Genomic DNA, 17,802 nt, shown 5'->3' on the forward strand with positions numbered 1-17,802 from the left:
CTTATCTGAAATCATACAAAGTCCAGCTCCAGTAAGTTGAAGGCACATTTGGAGCGTGGCTAGAAAGGGTGTCAGACACCTCCGCTGCTGTGGGAAGTGACAGCCTAACTCTATTTATCATGGCATTCCTTTGCTACTTCACTTGCTGTATCTGAGATACAACCAATGTGTGACAAACAAGCTGCTCTAAACCAGCTTCAGCTTCCCCCTTGGCAATGCACTGTCATAGTAACCAAACAACTGGGTCATCTCTAGCCTCATTTTGTTCCGTTGTCACTGAATCAATTGGGGGATAGGAATGGCCACAACGCCAGTGTAAGGGACTGTGAATTTGTGCCACTGTTTCAAATAGAAGCTGCTTTCGCTGCCTGGCCCAGTTCTTAAGACAATAAAAATGCATTGGACATGATCGTTTGCCAGGGAGTGGATGCTCTGGAGAGACAGCAGTGCTGTCACGATTTTTTAAGTGCCTCGTCCTGAAGGAAGCTGCCATCTTCTTTCCAGGGGCAGTCCTACAATTAGGCACAGCCTAAGAGATGGCCACCTCAGCTGGCAGATACTGGTGGGATGAGAAGCAGTGGTAAAGTGTTGGGAGGACAAAGTTGCACCTGCCAAACAGAGTGGCCACTTCAGAAGAGGAAATGCATCATACAAGAGGCAAAAGAGGACACTGATTTGCATATACTGTGATGTCTGCATATATGTAAATTTAGAATTTTAAAAAATCATTTAAATAGAAATACAGTGCCTCTCACCATAGTGTGCAAAATTGTGACCAGGTGATTTGACTGCTTTGTTTGGTCTGCACTTCAGGTGGTAACTGCTAATTGACAATTGCAAGCTTTTCTCTCTGAAGGCCCTGAGTTAACAAAAATGCCTGGCATTGGTTGTAGTTGGGGTCATTTTTGACCCCAAATGTGCTGCAGGCACAAAAAATGCTGCATTTAGAAAGCTTTTGTTCTGGTTGAAATTTTCTCCCAAGAGGTTTCACTCAACGTAACAATGGTTTTCAGCACACAGCAAGAGCAGGGAGTCTAAGGTGTAATCTTTCCTGAGGCTATGTAAAATGAGAAAAACTGCAAACATTTCTTGACCCATTGATTGTTTCCCTGCATAATAATAGTTTGGCAATCTAACTTGAAAAAAATCATAGCATAACTTTCCTTGAATGGATTTTAATTCTGTTTGCCTGAGGTTTTAGCTAAGAATCTTAGCTTTTTAAAAAATCACAGGATAGTCTAAATCAAACCTTTTGCTCCTTTGTTTGGGGCCTCTTATTTGTGGTTTGAAAAGGCATAAAGAACCCTGTAGAACAATTCCTATGGAGACATTGGGGTACTTTGTGCCCTGGGCATTGTGGGGGGTGGAGAGAGACATGAAATGCAGCGGGCTGAAAGACAGCAACTTTTTAAACTAGGCATTTGGGACAGAAGATTTAATCATGCACTCTGGTCTATTTCTGCATTTAGAACTGTGTGTATGGCGATGCAAGCATCTTGCTGTCTTTCCCCACCTTAAGGGCAGGACCCAGAAGGGTGGAGGAGAAAGCCACTGTTGCTGCATTTCCAGGCCTTTGCTGAGCCACAGTGGCCACCATCTTTCTTCCCTAAAAGCCACCACAGCTGCTTTTCTTGGAACTTGGCCCGTGCAAGCTAAACAAACAAACTTATGCCACAGCCAGCCATTGTGGGCCTGCCAGGGCGCAGGGGCGGCAGGGCTTTCGCCGCGACAGCCAGGCGACCGTTCTAGATCAGGTGTGCCTGACCCTGCAGTGCCTCGGACTTCCCTTCCTGTGAGCCCCAGCCAGCCCGGCTAAGGGTCAGGAATGCTGGTGGCAGCAGTACACACCGCCTGCAGTGCCCCAGCAAGGCCTGCCAGGGACGCTGTGCGAACACAAGGAGTCCTCCAGGAAACCCGCGAAGAGGGCCGGTGCGACCGGGAGGTCGGCTTGGTCCTCAGAGGCAAAAGGCCAGGATGCAGTTTGAAGGCAGGAGCCAAACGCAGCGGAGGCGGCTTGCGCCTGGTAGGACCGGCCGGCCGCCCTCGCACTTGGCCGACACGCCGCTCTCTGCTGCCCCCTCCCGGCCGGGGCAAGCCAAGAAGCCCTTTTCTCACCCGCGCCGCGCGCATCCAGGTTCAAAAGCGGGCCTATCTTAGGACGACGTCTCAGTTGAGCACTTGGCGTCCCGGGGCGTCCTTCCCTCCCCCGGCCCTGCACCTGAGCGGTGGAGGTGTGCGTGGCTCGTGCAACAAGTGGCGGGGCGGAGGGTGGCGGGTGCAAAGCACGAGCGCCGCGCCCCGTTTCTCGCCGATTTCTTTTCTCCTCGAGTCCCCTCTCCGTTGCCTGCCTTTCCTCACGTGCCGATCGCAGGACTCCGGCACGGGGGCGGCGCGCACGTGAAGACGCACCCACTCCTTTCTGCTCCGTTCCTCCTCCTCGGAGGGTAAGAGCTTTGTGCGAAGTGAGGAGGGGCTTCGAGCGCCCCTTCTCCGCCGACGGACTCAGCCCTCCTCCCGCTGCTGCTGCTGCTGCTGCGGAAAAAGGGGGGCGGACCCCCTCCCTTTTCCTTCCTGGAAAAAATACGCGCGCGCGCGCGCGAAATGCAACGCCTCGCTCGCGGAGTCCGAGGGCAGCCTCGTTGGCCGATGGAGCGGCAGCCCGGCCCGCTCGGGCGCGCTCCGGCTTCCCCCTCCTTGGGCGTGTGAGGTGGGGCATGACCCAACAGGCGCGCTTGTGGGGATGGATCTCCAAGCGGTCAGATTCTTGTGCTGCTGCTGTTGGCTTCTCCTCTCCGGTCTGCCTCATACCCAAGGTAGGATCGACCCCCGGGGGAGGGTGATTTGAGCGCACACGCATCCCCCCCCCCGGGCGGCTCTCCCTGCAGACCTCTTCGGGCGAGCGCTGCGAGCGGCCTCCCCCGCCCACAGTACAAGCCGGAGCGTGTCTCCTCGGAAGTCAGCCCCACACTGGAGACATTCGGAAAGAAACCGGACAGCCGTCTGAGTGGGATGGTGTAAACTGGTGTCCTGCACTGAGCAGTGGGTTGGACTCGGTGACCTGCGTGGGCAAACCAACTCTACTATTCTGTGACTCTATGATCTTATCACCTCTGTCTTGGGAGGTGCAAGGCGGTCCTCTATCTCCTTTCCTGGGAGTAAGTCGCCTCCAACTCAGTAGCGCTTACTTCTGAATAAACGTGCCCATCATTGCACTCCTGTTCCATTAAACGCCAGGGGATTTACTTCTGATTTGCCACGAATAGAATCGCAGCGCCAGTAGCCATAAACTGGGCTTTCTCTCTTTGGGAATAGAACGGGATCCTGCTAGTCCTGTACTTAGATAGGAAGAGCCCTTTTTAGAGAGTTTTGTTCAATGCTTTCCTCCTACAATTTGAAAAAGTGTGTGTGAGGCACGGGGTGAGGAGAGAGAAAGAGTAGTTTGCATTAGATTCACACACTTGTTCCCAGTTTAATGTACCAATCCGAATTAACCCCATTTCCAGTCTGGAGTAATACAGTTGTTATTCATAATCTCCATTAGGAAATAAACTCTATTTTTCATACATCATGTCTTTGCTCATAAGGGAGGTTGGGAATTGTGCATTCAGGGACTGAACCGCAGCTGCCAAAGAGGTAGCAATTCTAGGGACATTGCAAACTTTCACCCAAACACAGTCCTATTTTTAACAGAATCAAACAGTCGTTACTATTTCCCAGAAAGCTTTTCTACTGGCAATTTCTTCCAATTACAATAATAAATCCATCCCAATTCAGTGAACTACTGTCTAGCCTGTGTCCTGCATCATCTTCTGCCTCTGCTGTAATTTATGTCTGGTTAGGTTCACTACTTAAAATAAACCCTGATGCTTTCAGCAAGTTGGTAAAGTGCTGGATGAATACATTTGCTTTACCTAATAATATGAAACACAGGTTAGATAAATTTGCTTGTCTTTGAATTATGTCATATAGAAAAGTTACATTTATTGTTTCAGAATTCAGCACTCCTAAGCCCCTTTGATTTCAGTGGGAGAGATGTGGTTATACGCTCTTAACTCTGCCATTGAAATGGAGCTCAAGACTGCGGAACTTTTATGTGCTAATTTTCTGAGTAATTATGAATAGGATAGTATTGTCAGCATGCTGGTTTTTCATGCATTTGCACTTATATGTGCAAAAGCACACAGAGAAATCTGAAATGATAACATTTGGTTCTGTTAAATGTTTATCATTTTACACCCAATTTATTGTGTTTGTGATCAGCTGCAAACACTGGCTTGCAGTAGCTCAGCTCCTATGTAGAAAAATGAATTAGCCTTGAAATAGTCATGTCCTTTAAATAGATCATATGTCTTGTGAATAAACTTTGGTTAATCAGATAGATAAGATCTGATATGGCAATTTCCCCCATTATATAGCAGAAGCACATCCAGTCCGGGTGAGTTCAGTGGGTTTCAATGCAATCCTTTACATATGTACGCAGATGTAAGTGCCATTCTGTTTGGTGAGGCCTACTCCAAACTGTTTGTGTGCAGGGCCTCAGCTTTATGCCTTTTAGCACGCACAATGCCTGCACATCATGTGTTTAGGGAATTCCACATAGGAATCTTATTCTACAAAATCAGCAATGCAGTGAGCTTCTGATGACTCTTCCTTGTCTGAACCAGTTTTACTGAGTTTTTCTCAGTGAAACTCCATTGCTATCATGCTGCAGAATATTTGGAAGCCAATTGGGGGCTGGTAGGAATCCCTTTGTATATACAGCTCGCATGCATAGTCCTTGAAGTAAGTTCCCTTGAAATCTGTGGGATGTCTTTGCAAGTGAAAGTTTCAAGTCAATTGATACAATCAAGCATGACAGCATGACTTTTGCTGGATGTAGATGACATCTTGGTGCGACAGCAATTTTCATAATTCAGAAGGTTCTAGCCTATTTTGTTTTCCGCTCCAAAACTAGTTGCAAGGGCGGTCGGTAGCAAACTGTTGCAGCATCGAGTGCCTACAGTTTAGGATTCCAGGCTCTTCTCCTCCTGTCTCCTCATATTCAGACCCTCTTCCCTAGGTGCTAGTCCATGAGCCCATATCGAACCAGCCTTATGCCAAGTACACTGGCTACCAGTGACAGTCTGGGACCAATTTAAAGTGCTTGTACTTGCATATAAAGTCCTAAACAGGGTCCTGGGTGCCTCAAGGATTGCCTGCTCCTGTATGACCCTACCTGTCCCTTACGATTGAGCCAGGAGGTCCTTCTTAGGGAGCCATCCCTTACGGCGGTGAGGGGGATGTTAGCAAGAAGCAGGGCCAGTGTGGTGTAGTGGTTAAGAGCTGGGACTGGGACTCAGGCGATCTGGGTTCTAGTCCCCACTCAGCCATGGAGCCAACTGGGTGACTTTGGGCCAGTCACAGACTCTCAGCCCAACCTACCTCACAGGGTTGTTGTTGTGGGGATAAGATGATGGAGGAGATATAAGCTGCCTTGAGCCCTTTGTAGGAAAAAGGCAGGATATAAATTGCAATATAAATAAAATAAAAAGCAGTTGCACCCCACCTCTGGAATAGGCTCCCGAGAGAAGTGCACCTGGCACTGATGCTGCTAGCATTTTGGTGCTAGGCAAAGACTCACCTTTTCTCCAGGTATTTTAAGAATGGATTTGAATGGCTGCTGGTTTTTATATTTACCCCATGGTTGGTTTCAGTGGATTTTAGTTTAAATTGGTTTATTTAATGTTTTATATTATATTATAATTTTGATATATTATCTTTTATATTTGGATTATGTGTTAATATGTTTTGAATATGCTCATTTAATATTATTGATTTTAGAATGTTGTGTTGTTCTTATATTGTGAGCCATGCAGAGAGCCCAGATATGAGCTATTGTAGAGGTGTGTAAATTCATTAAATAAATATGTTGCAAATCTTATTATTTTAGGAGTTGATTGCAAACCTGGTTGTCATCCAGTAAATGGATTTTGTGAAGTTTCAAGTGAATGCAGGTAAATTAACCAACAGTATTTTTGCTCTTGCTTCAATTAATCATGTTTTAATTTTAATTTAGTTGTCAGCAAACAGTGCCTAAGAATAATTTGTCTGAAAAATATGATTTAGTAACAAATGTCTTAATTAGAACTGCATGATTGTTTTTTCCATACTTAATTTATTATACTTGTAGTAATGAACATTTAAAAAAAAAGAATAGCACAGTTTAATATGTGACATAAGAGATTTCCCAACACATTATAACAATAATTACAGCCATAAATGTTGCTGCAGAGAAAGAAATGCATGCAAATAGTGTTATGTAAGACACAATGAATTCCGATTTCTGTGACTCCAGCTTGCACATTCTGCAGCTTGTTTCAGGTCCCCTGCATTTTGCAAACTTGCAGGTTGTATTCCCTCTTTGGGGGTGGATTTATCTGTGCTATTGCAAATTAGCACAAGCACAATGGAATTCTGGTTAAGAAGAAAAGAAAATCCAATTCTTTCAATAAGAAAATGACAAATGATGCCTGGCCATCCTCAAGATGCTGACCGAATGGGTCTAACCAAGTCCGTGCCTCTCTGCCTCTAAATACATGTGTTTAGCACTCGTCCCTTGATCTGGAACTGCATGCAGTCTGGCTCCTACGGGGATTTCATTACAGCATGTCATGTCCCTGCTGGAGGATTTCTCAGAGGAACACCAGAGCCTCCCACTGTTCCTGAGGCTCAAGACCCATCTGGGCCAGAAAGCCGAGAGGAGATTTCAGTCATGCTCACCCAGAACTGATCCCTGCAAGAGTATCACAGGCTGAAGAGGCCGACCAGGCTCCTCAAACTCAGAAGTACCCGGCTGCAGTAATCTCCTTGCTGCTCAGGAGTAAGGGGGCTCCTCAAGAAGAGATGCTTTCCAGAGGCTGTGATAAGCTGCAGCTGGATCCTGGATGGGTTCTGGAAGCTGCTGCTTAAGGAGAACACTTGAGAAGAACAATACCACCCTTTCAACTCTGGCTTCTTGCTACCCAGACCATGTGTTATGACTGATGTGTCATGCTGCTGCTGCAGCCTGGACTCCTTCATTTTGTGTCTGGACTGAGTGGCATGGAGTGGTTGAGGCCCCATCGGTGCGGGGGTTCAAAGACAGGCTGGACATGCACATGGTGGGCATGTCGTGAGCGGAGCCGGCTGGGGCCGAGGGTCAGACTAGATGGCCCAGGAGGCCCCTACTGACTCGCTCTGTTTCTTTGTTTCGGTGACATGTCTTTGCCTGCTCTGATGCACTCCCGCTTTAGCCTGGCTCAGCAATAGTGGGACAAAGCAGTAGCAGTTGTGCTGATCAGCTCTTGGTAGGGAGCAACACAAGGGCCGAATCTGACCCTTCCCTCTTACACACCTGAATAATGTTGCTACTGAGGTTTGTGGAGGGCTCCATATAATGACTGGATCCGGGTTCAAAGCAGGTGATTCTTTATCCAGCAAGAGGTCTGCATTGGAAGCAGGCTTCCACCCAGGTACGGCTGGGACAAGGAACCGCCAGCCTGTGGGGTGGATTCAGCTCATGGGGATTCCTCAGTCTCTTTACAAACTTCCTTCCTAAGCTCTTCCCTCTCTCCTAGGCCCTTGCCAGTGCTCAGTGCTAATGAAAGGTGGCCTTTCTCTAGTGCCATGCAAGAAAAGGCAGTCCTTTTATCCACGCAAAGAGGCACAGGGCTGACTTCCTTCTCTCTACAGGGAGGAAGGAGGCTGATGCCCCAAGGAAGCTGACGGCTCCTGTATCAGTGGGGCTCCTCCTCTCCAAAGAGGCTCATCACCATGGATAGCTCTGAAAAAGCTCAAAATAAAAGCCACAATAGGTAAGGCGCCCCACTGACACAGGAGCCACCATCCTGTCCTGCTGATGACTCCAGGATGTGGAGCTTCAGGGAGTCCCTTCCCTGGTGTCATCCCATGCCCATGGGGCCGGAAAACTTCCCTGGTCATGATCTGCAACCACCACATGTGCTTCCAGAGAAGAATTAGCTTTATCTTTATAGGGTTTTATAGAATGGTGGGCTCTGGACGACACGGCCTTCCATTTGTAACCCTCCTGTATTTTCCCATCTTTTCCAATCTTACCGGGAAAAAAAGTGTTACAGAGGAAATGGCAGACAAATTGCACAGGGCCTTCTGAATGGAAGTGCTCAGAGGGTCCTGTGTAAGGTAATACCCAGTACGGTAGTTTAGAGTCTTGCAGCAAAAATATCTGCATCCTTCTCCTATGCTACTTGGCAAGGAAGGGATAATTCCAAGCATGCAAATTATGCCTTTGGAGGGGGTGGCGTCGCCACTGAAGTGAATGGGGAAGCCTGCATGCTAATGGTCTTACAGGTACTGGAAAGCAGAGATGGTTCTGAATTGGAGTGGTAGAGTGAAACTCTAGAAAAGAATGGATTGTCAGGGCAGGGACTTTGTAGGCAAAAGCCAACTGTATTAGTTAGGCAAGGAACCTAAAATACCATGAAATATTTCTGCAATATTGCTATATTGAGATATTTAAGAATATCTCTGCAAAACAGGAATAGCGGAAAGCCAGTTAATTAGTCTAGAATACTGCTTCCTTTTAAATTATTATTTCTCCAAAATCTTGGTCATGGGATTTTTCCCCTTTGTTTTCTGTCTGTTCATTGTTTTTAGGCATAGGAAGCTGCCTCATCCCAAACCAGGCTGCTGGTCCATCTACCCCAGTATTGGCAACTCTGGCTGGCAGTGTCTCCCTAGGGTTTTAGTCAGGTTCTGTTCTAAAAGATGCCAGGAATCAAATTTGGAACCTTCTGCAAGCAAGGCAGCTGTCCTACCCCTGAGCTATGACCCTTCCCTGCCAAATCAGCAGTTAAATTAAGCAGTCTTGTACTTGGAGTGTCTTGTATGATGGTTTCCAGATTTTGCAAAAGAGATCTTAGTCTGGCTTGTTTTCCTTCTTTCCTTCTTAGGTGTCAGCCAGGTTGGCAAGGCCCTTTGTGTGATCAGTGCATACCTTTCCCTGGTTGTGTGCATGGAACCTGTGCCAAACCGTGGCAGTGCATGTGTGAAGAAGGATGGATTGGCAGCCTCTGTGACACAGGTTTGCCAACAGTTGCCTTTCTGGGTGGAAGAAAAGCAGATCTAGCTGCATCCCACCAAACGGTTACAGCTCCATCTGGTGTTAAAGATCAACAGTTATTTTAATAGTGCTTACTTGTTTCTTTACTTTGTGTTCTTTGCAGTGGAGATGGCTCATTGCTACTTAGAGGATCAGGTACCTGGATAAACAGTGCTCCGACTGCCAGGTGTTTTCTTAAACTTGAAAACTGTTGTGTCCAGTCATCAGCCAGAATTGGTTTAAAGCACCGTACCTGGGGGACTGCTTGGGTTCTGTCTCCAAAGCAACCATAGGTGGTGGATAGATTGGATTGGGACAGTGGAGCCAGGTCTTTGAAGCTCCCCCCGCTCCCCCCCCCCCAGTATTGCTTCCTTGACCAAAATCATGTGCCATCTCCAGAATGGTAATTGGCTCAGTAGTGGGGAGGGGAAGCTTCCTTACCTTGCCTCCCCAGTGGAACTAAGGGTGCTGCCCCCTGCCCACTTCTTGTATGACTGGAAGTGGACTGGGTCAGGCATCTTTTCATGGACTTCCATCTCTAAGATGGGCTGCAACCTGCATTTCTTTTAATACACTAAACGAATTTGTGCAAATCAAGTGGTTTGTGTAACTTTACACCAATCTGTACACATTGTAATAGATTCACATGCTTTTCAGGTGCCAATATGCATTAAACAGGTGAATAATGCATATTGCACAATTTTAAATGGTTTTTTTTAAAGTGCAAACTGTGGCCCATCTTAGACAAGGTGGAATGTGAGATCACATGACTCACATCATAATAACTTGGGGGTTGTGCAGTGCTGGTGAACCAGAATCCAAGCAACCGGGTTGTGAAAATCCATTGGATGCTCAGCCTGCTATTCGATTCCTCACACCTCCCTTAGTGGGGCCAATCAAAAGTTGATCAGCAGCCAGGATACCCAAAATCTAGCTTCTTTCCTCAAGAGCTTGCCTATCATCTGCAGTCTTCATCTGAGGGCCGGTGCTACGGCCTACCAAGAACGTGCATGGGCCCATGGGATGGGCCTTTTCTGCCTTTTAGACTCACCACAGAGGCAGCCATGCCACAGAACCAGCACAGAAACTGGTTCCACTGACCAGCAAATAGAACTGACCTGCGATGGAGTGGAGCCACAGGGTTGTAGGCCAGTACATTGTGAGAATCAGGGACACTGACGCCTGCTGCCTCCAGGCTTTCCTGTTTCCCTCTGAGCTTAAGCTGCAGTCTCCAATAACTTGGAAGAAAACAGATTTTCCTAGCAAAGAAGTTTGGGGTGCCTTGGTCTTGAATTACAAGTCCCATTAGCATGACAAAAGTCAACTCAGATTGATTGTTCAACAAAGAGCCCTTCAGCTTGGGACTTAGTTGTTGGCATGGCTATGGGGAGTCTCATGATGGGGACGTGCATTTCAAAATTTATCACTGCACCACTGGGATGGATGCTCAGTATCTGCACTGAGGAAACCCAGTGTACTGTATGGAGGGGAGGGCCCATCACACAGTGACAGAACGCAAGCTTCAGGGTGTTGGGTCCCAGGTCAACCCTTGCCACTAACATGCGGCTTGCACCTGTTGGGGAGGAATTACAGCTCAGTGGTGGGGCAAGGCTTCGTGTGAAGGCATTCCCAGTTTCAATCCCTGCTTGTTTCTATGCTCAGGGTCACAAGAATGGTAGCCAGGTTGGCAGGGACGACATATGGGGAGAGACTGGGGGAACTGGGTCTTCACAGCCTGGAGAAGAGGAGACTCTGAGGGGATCTTTAGTGACTTTCAGATATGTGAGGGGATGTCATGTGGAGGAGGGCCAGGACCAGGTCCTGTTCTTCCCTGCAGTGGACAGCAGGATGAGTTCCAGTGGGACAAAGCTCAAGGAACCAGGCTTCAGTACTTCCTGATGGTTAAGACCCCTAGGATATGGAATAGGCTTCCAAGGGAGGAGGTGGGAGCCCCATCAGTGAGGGTGTTCAAGGAAAGCTTGGACTATCACATGAGCAGGGCCAGATGGAGTCAGGTCAGGCTAGATGGCCCGGGAGGACCCTTCTGACTCACTTTTTTTCTATGTCTCCAGCTTAGAAAGGGACAGGTGATATGAAAGACCTCCGCCTGGGATGCTTGGGAGCCATTGCCAAGCAATGCCAGTGGCCAAAGAGGCCGTGTCTAATGCAGCAACCTCGTTTCCTTGACATCTCCCATGAAATGCCAGGCGTAGAAGGGTTAGGAAAGCATGCCAGCTGAGACCTCAAAGAGCCGCTAGCAATGTTTGGGGAGATGGGCCAGCAGTCTGACTTTTCATGAAGACGGACCTGCCATGCAGTCATCAGAATATGTGTTGGTTTTTCCGTTGTTATTGCAGATGTTCACCCGTGTGCTTCAAAGCCTTGCACAAATAACTCAGCCACTTGCATAGAGACTGGCAATGGTGGATACATCTGCTTGTGTGCTCCAGGATACACAGGGAAAAGCTGTCATGTGAAAAAGGGACCTTGTATAGTTAATGGGTAACTATGGATCAAAATTGTTTGCTTTTATTGCTTGTTGTTGATCTTCCATGCTTTATTTGGGGTGCAGAACCTCAGACCTGGGATTCCATTCTTGCCTCTTGGGGTTCCCAAGTAGGTGGTGCCTTTGTCCTTTCCCCCAGCCATCAATTGTTGGGCAAGTTCTTGACTTTGTTGCAGCTTCCCCCACCCATTCTAAAATAGGGAAATGGCTCTCCCAGGCACTAGTTACTGGGAGTTAGTACTCAAAAATGAAATACACTGGTCCTTTCCAAAAGGCCCCTTTTGCCTTTGTCCCTGCCCACCACTGGAATACGGTGCCCAAGAACATTGTGGAAAGAGGCTATGGCCCTCAGACAAAAGAGCCTCTGTACCTGCAGGCTCTGGCATACCAGCAAAGCAGGTACTATGAGATCAGTTTATGTATTTATGTGCTCACGTGCCTGCCCTATTCATCTCTTAACTAGTAGGTGAGGTTAATTTTTGCAATGAAAGGCGTGTGTGGCTGAAGAAGGGCAAACACCCCTCTCATCCCACATGCTCTCACTTGGGGCGCTTTCCTTCCCAACCCAGTTTCGGGGCTCAGCGGGGAGAAAAGAGGCGAAAGCAACCAAGCCTGGAAAAATAAGGGGGGTGGAATGGGTCTGGTTCCCCGCTCTTCTCTTTGTGACTGCTGGCGGGGGTGGCCTGCATGATACCACCTCTCCGAAAGCCGTCTGGCTGTCTAAGCACCACACTGCGCTAGCTCGCCACATCAGGCTAACAGTATAGTGGTTAGAGTGTTGGACTGGGAGTCAGGAGATCCGAGGTCAAGTCCCACCGAGACCGTGAAACTAACTGAATGATTTTTGGGCCAATCAGTGACTTGCAGCCTACCCTACCTTGCAGGGTCCTTGAGAGGATAAAATGCAAGCTGCAAAGGGCAGGAAATAATTGTATAAATGAATGGGCTATACATGTAATCATACATTTGGGATTAAAATGGGATAGAGGTCAGAGAGAACCACACTGAGGTTTGGGGCAGGGCAGAACTCAGTCTAAAAGGGGATCGTTTCCACCCTACTAATGGCCTTCTCACTCTTCTTGTGTCGAATGACAGCTCTCCTTGCCAGAATGGAGGCACCTGCGTGGACAACGATGGATTTGCACCTCACGCCTCGTGTCTGTGCCTTCCTGGGTTCACCGGACACTTTTGCGAAATTGACCTCGATGACTGCGAGCCCAACCCGTGTGAGCACGGAGGCACGTGCGTGGACGTCGGCAGGGGCTTCCGCTGCCGGTGCCCCACCGGTTTCAGGGGCACGCTGTGTGGCAGCCGCTCAGTGGCCTGTCTCAGCAGCCCCTGCGAAAACGGGGGCATTTGCCGTGAGCGCCCTGGCAGAGGTTTTAAATGCATTTGCAAACCACATTTTCTTGGGGTTACCTGTGCTGTTCCCAGTAGAAACACGAGTGTGAGTCTAGCAGCTCCGCACCAGCAGAAACACCATCGACCCCTGAAAGCTCATCACAGCCCTGTCCACATGCAAGAACGGGAAATCTTGACGATCAAAGAGACGATTGAAAATAGGCACCCTTTGCTGAGTAAGAGCCAGGGGATCTGCTTCATCGTCCTCAGTTTGCTTACTTGTCTCATTGTGCTGGGCACCACGGGGATTATCTTTTTCTCCAAATTTGAAATGTGGCTCGCCAATGCCCGATACAGCCAGCTGGTGCGCAAAGAGAGGGATTGCTTTCTGAAGACCAGGGATGGTGAAAACCTTCCCGTAAATATAATCTTTCCAGAGAAAATGTAACTGATTAACAAATGAGGATTTATCCAGCCGTCGAGGCTCCTTGTTCAGAACATCCCGTTCAGAAATGCTACATGGAGCTTGTGTGGCTCGCTCTTGTTGTGCAGCTGGTCAGCTTCTCAGTCTTGCTCATGAAAACAATGGCTGCCTTTGGGACCAGTAGATGAAGAAGAAACAATCCCCTTTTTGTGCCCCTCAGAGACATTTTCATTTCCAGTACACACTCACACAAATAGTATTGCGCAAACCCATGAATTTTAATTTAGGTCGCAATCCTATATTCATTTAAACTAGAAGTACATTCTGATGAACTCAGTGGGCCATAGTTCTACATAGGCATATATAGGCTTGAACTCCTGTTTCATTTGTGTTTTTTAAAGTTAGACACACCTTTGTTAAATAAGAGAATTGTTCTCATAATCTGTAGCATGTGTGACAATGGTGATACTTTAGATCATTTTCCATGCTTATTTTTAATAAACAGTAGTTAAGGGCTAATTATTTATTGCTTACTGCATTTATATCCTGCCGTTTTCCTAGAAGGCACTTACTCTGTGCTGCTGCTTCTCTCCATTTTATCTTTAAGGTCATGTAAGTTAGACCAGGTTAAGAATCCGTGGTTGATCCAAAATAAACCAGTGAGCTTCATAGCTCCAATGGAGCAAAGCTCAGGGAGCCAAGGTTCCATTTAGATGCCAGGAAGCACTTCCTGACAGTCAGGACCCCGAGGGTGTGGAATGGGCTTCCACGAGAGGTCATTGAGGCCCCATTGGTGCGGGTGTTCAAGGATATGCTGGACATCAACATGGTGGGCATGTCATGAGCGGAGCCGGCTGGAGCCGGGGGTCAGTCTAGATGGCCCAGGAGGCCCTTTCTGATTCGCTCTGTTTCTATGTTTCTGTAGCTGAGTGGGGACTTGAACTGGAGTCTGCCAAGTCCCAGTCCTGGGTGCTTGTTGTCCTTATTGCCACTGACCTAGGTGTTGGCTTTATGCTGGCTCAGACATTTATCAAGCTTATGCTCCATCTAGTTCATCTGGTGAGGAGCATCTTCCCTTACCTTCAAGCACACACACCTTGGAAGAGCCTTGCAGAATCAGCTTCATTCTCCAGGTATCCCGCCAGCCAGTTTTCCACAGTGACCAACCAGTTGCCTCTGGGAAACCACATGCAGAACAGGAAGTCAGTAGCTCTTGTCCTTTGGGGCTCCCCAGAAGCTGGCATTCAGTGACAGGCTGCCTCCAAACCTGGCAGGAACAATGGGCGTTGTTAGTTGCAAAGTCACGTCTGACCCATCACGACCCCATGGACAACATTCCTCCAGGCCTTCCTGCCCTCCACCATCCCCCGGAGTCCACCTAAGCTCACACCGACTGACTCAATGACTCCATTTAGTCACCTCGAACAATGGGTAGCAGTAACCATGTTTGCAGTTCGCATGGTGCTTCCTATGCTCGGAGCACTTCATTTTGCTTATGTAATCATTTTGCTTTCAACATCCATATAAGGTGAGCCATTACAGAAGACAGAATCAAGAGTGAAGGGGATCTTGATAGGCTGGAGTGCTGGGCTGAAAAGAACAACATGATATCCAACAGGGACAAATGCCAAATACTACAGCTAGGGAAAAAACCCCAAATGCATCATGACAAGATGGGAAATACGTGGCTCAACAGTATTGCAAGTGAGAAGGATCTTGGGATTGTAGATCGATAGGAGTCAACAATGTGATGTGGCTGCAAAAAAGGCCAAATGCTATTAGGCAGCATTAATAGAAGTATTACTTACAAATCATGAGACGTATTGGTTCCCCTTTACTCAGCACTGGTGAGGCCTCATCTGGAAGACTGTGACCGGTTCTGGGTACCACAGTTGAAGAAAGGTGCAGACAAGCTGGGAAGGGTTCAGAGGAGAGAAACAGGGATGATCCAGGGACTGGAAGCAAAGCCCTGTGAGGAGAGATTGAAAGAACTGGGCATGTTTAGCCTTGAGAAGAAGACTGGAGATGAGGTTTGACAAGCACTTGAAGATCTGTCACAAAGATGAGCGCCATGATTTCTTCTCAATCATTCTAGAGTGCAGGACATGGAATAATGGGCTCAAGTTACAGGGAGCCAGATTCCAGCTGGACATCAGAGAGAATGTCCTGACTGTTAGAGCAGTACAACAATGGAACCCATGATCTAAGGAGGTGGTGGACTCTCCCATCCTGGAGGCAATCAAGAAGCAGCTGGACAGCCATCCGAGAGGGATGCTTTAACTCGCTGAGCAAGGGGTTGCACCCAAAGGCCCCTGGCCCCTTCTAACTCTTCTGTGATGCTATGATTATGATTACCTCCCATTATTCCTGATTGCGGGTGGGACCTGAGGCCCATGGGGAGTGACTGAGCAAGATAAGCACTCTGAGAGACTTCCCGATTCATAGCTCAGTCTTTTGGCCTACCCCCCACCTTCAGTGTTTGGAAACTAAGGGTCCCTGTTCCCACTGTACATTAACAAATGCATTTATAGCAGCCACTGATAGACTGAGGTGTGCAATCCTATGCATGTTTAGACAGGAAAATGTTGCACGATTCCCAGTATTCCTGCCGGCCATGCTGCCTGGGGAATTATTTTATTTCATACTGTCCAATATTTGTAGGACTTTTTCTATCTAAACGTGTCCAGGACTGCATCTTAATCCTCCACAGTAAGGATGGGTAATGTGGCTCCAGCGGCCTGCTGGATACTTTTCTTTGCACCCTCCATGGTGCCCTAAATGCCCAGTTTTCATAACATGGTTTCTGACTGGCAGCTGGGCTTGTATAAAATAGGTTTCTGTTGGTGTAGGGAACTGGGTTTGCAGTTCAGACCTTGTATTCTGACTTTTGAGTAGGGTACTGGTCCTTTGTTCGCACAAGTCATTCAGTTGTGGAGCCCAGGACAGTGTCTCAAATTGCCAAATGTGCCCCACAGCCCAGCAAGGTTGCCAGCTTCTGCCAGCTTCTGCTCCATGGCTTCATCTAGTCCCTACGGCTATCCAGTGTAAAACCAGCCTCCACAAGGCATGCATCTTCCTGCAATTTATGTTCACAATCTGAGAAACTTGCATACCTCCCACCTCCCAGAGATGTGGAGCTGGTGGCTACGTAAGGCAGGGCCTTTTGTGTGATAGCACCCTAGTTTTGGAATGCAGTCTAGGCCAAACTTGCATGCTGGCCGGGTGGCTGGTTCCATTGCTTTTTTCAGCCTTTAATGGTGGATGTCCCTTTCTGAAGATACTGTTGCTCCTGGGCTTTTGGGGCGTTGCCTTCTCCGTCTAGGATTATCACAACTTGATGTATTGCATCTTGTTAATTTTATTTGTGTGTTCCCTTGATTGTTCTCTGAGCAGAGGCGTGATCCATAAATTGGCTGAATAAAACATAGGAAATATATAGCAGGTGACACGCACCACAACCCCCCAGGCTCAGTATCCTGATTTGAATTATTTCCTCTTGCAAATGGACTGCATTCCTGTGCATACGGGACTCTGCTTCCCATGTTTTGTGTTGCTTTGGGCATTTGGGAGAGAGAAGGGCAATACAGCTGCTCCTCTGCTTCACAGACTAGAGTCTGGGAACCACCTGGATTAGAAGACGTTGCTTCTCCCCTGTTGCTTCATGAGACAAAGCACTTGTGCAAAGTTCAGTCAAACTACTGTGGTCCAGCTTTGCCATCCAAAAGTAATATTTCCCTTAGCATGGAGATGATGGGAGTTTTAGTCCAACCCACTGGGAGAGCCCCAGGTTGCAGTTAGGGACAGAGAAGAGAACAGTTCCCTTTGCATTTTAATGCAAATTTACCTAATTGCACATTTCTGAGCCAATGCGCAAATCAAAGATAAGTCATCATTCAAAAAGCCTGGAAGATAACTTTGGATTATCTCCAAATTCTGCAATAGATTTTTCCAGTAATGTGTGTACAAAAATTGGAGGGATATGCATACAGAAGTGAGGATATGAATGAAATAACATTCAATGTTCTTCAATGGATTATTGTAGGAAAATAGGCTACAATTTGATAACCATGCTAGGGAAAGTCGAAGGGGTTGGGAAAGAAAGAGGCATTCTTCTTGGTGTGCATTTCAGGGCCAGGGGGACTCGGACTCCTCAGAGGAGGAGGGGGAGCCCTGGGAAACGGTCCTCCGGGCTTCTTGAAAGAAGAGGCAGGAGGACTCATCCCAAGGCTGCCCACACCAGGTGCTCACGTGGACCCCGAGAACAGACACAGTCTGCAACTGCTGGAGGGGGTGGGGAGGATGGGACAGGACCCTGGCCAGCCAGATACAATCCTGGACCCCATGGCATGGCATAGGGGGAGAAGGGGTGGCCAGCTAGAGGGGCAGCTAAGGGGCTGGCTCACCTCCAGAGGGGTGTGGCCCAGGGGTATTTAT

The 17,802-nt window shown here is 47.9% G+C and overlaps 1 protein-coding gene across 1 annotated transcript; it reads left to right on the top strand.

The window, feature by feature from the left end:
• The first annotated feature begins 2,623 nt into the window (after positions 1-2,623).
• DLK1 (delta like non-canonical Notch ligand 1) lies at positions 2,624-13,887 on the top strand. The gene is made up of 5 exons (XM_044436985.1): positions 2,624-2,813; positions 5,930-5,993; positions 8,949-9,079; positions 11,455-11,599; positions 12,699-13,887. Exons 1-5 carry the CDS (start codon positions 2,741-2,743, stop codon positions 13,390-13,392), a joined length of 1,107 nt encoding a protein of 368 aa, XP_044292920.1. The 5' UTR covers positions 2,624-2,740; the 3' UTR covers positions 13,393-13,887.
• Positions 13,888-17,802: the final 3,915 nt, after the last annotated feature.

The sequence above is a fragment of the Varanus komodoensis genome, unplaced genomic scaffold, assembly GCF_004798865.1.
Source record: "Varanus komodoensis strain SLA01 unplaced genomic scaffold, ASM479886v1 scaffold3, whole genome shotgun sequence".
NCBI lineage: Eukaryota > Metazoa > Chordata > Lepidosauria > Squamata > Varanidae > Varanus > Varanus komodoensis.

What these genes read in the sequence shown, in the direction of transcription:
- DLK1 (XM_044436985.1), top strand. Translation starts at nt 2,741, where the DNA reads ATGGATCTCCAAGCGGTCAGATTCTTGTGCTGCTGCTGTTGGCTTCTC. An exon ending in TGGCAGCCTCTGTGACACAG is followed by an intron (nt 9,080 to 11,454) that starts GTTTGCCAACAG and finishes TTGTTATTGCAG; the next exon opens with ATGTTCACCCGTGTGCTTCA. An exon ending in GGACCTTGTATAGTTAATGG is followed by an intron (nt 11,600 to 12,698) that starts GTAACTATGGAT and finishes GTCGAATGACAG; the next exon opens with CTCTCCTTGCCAGAATGGAG.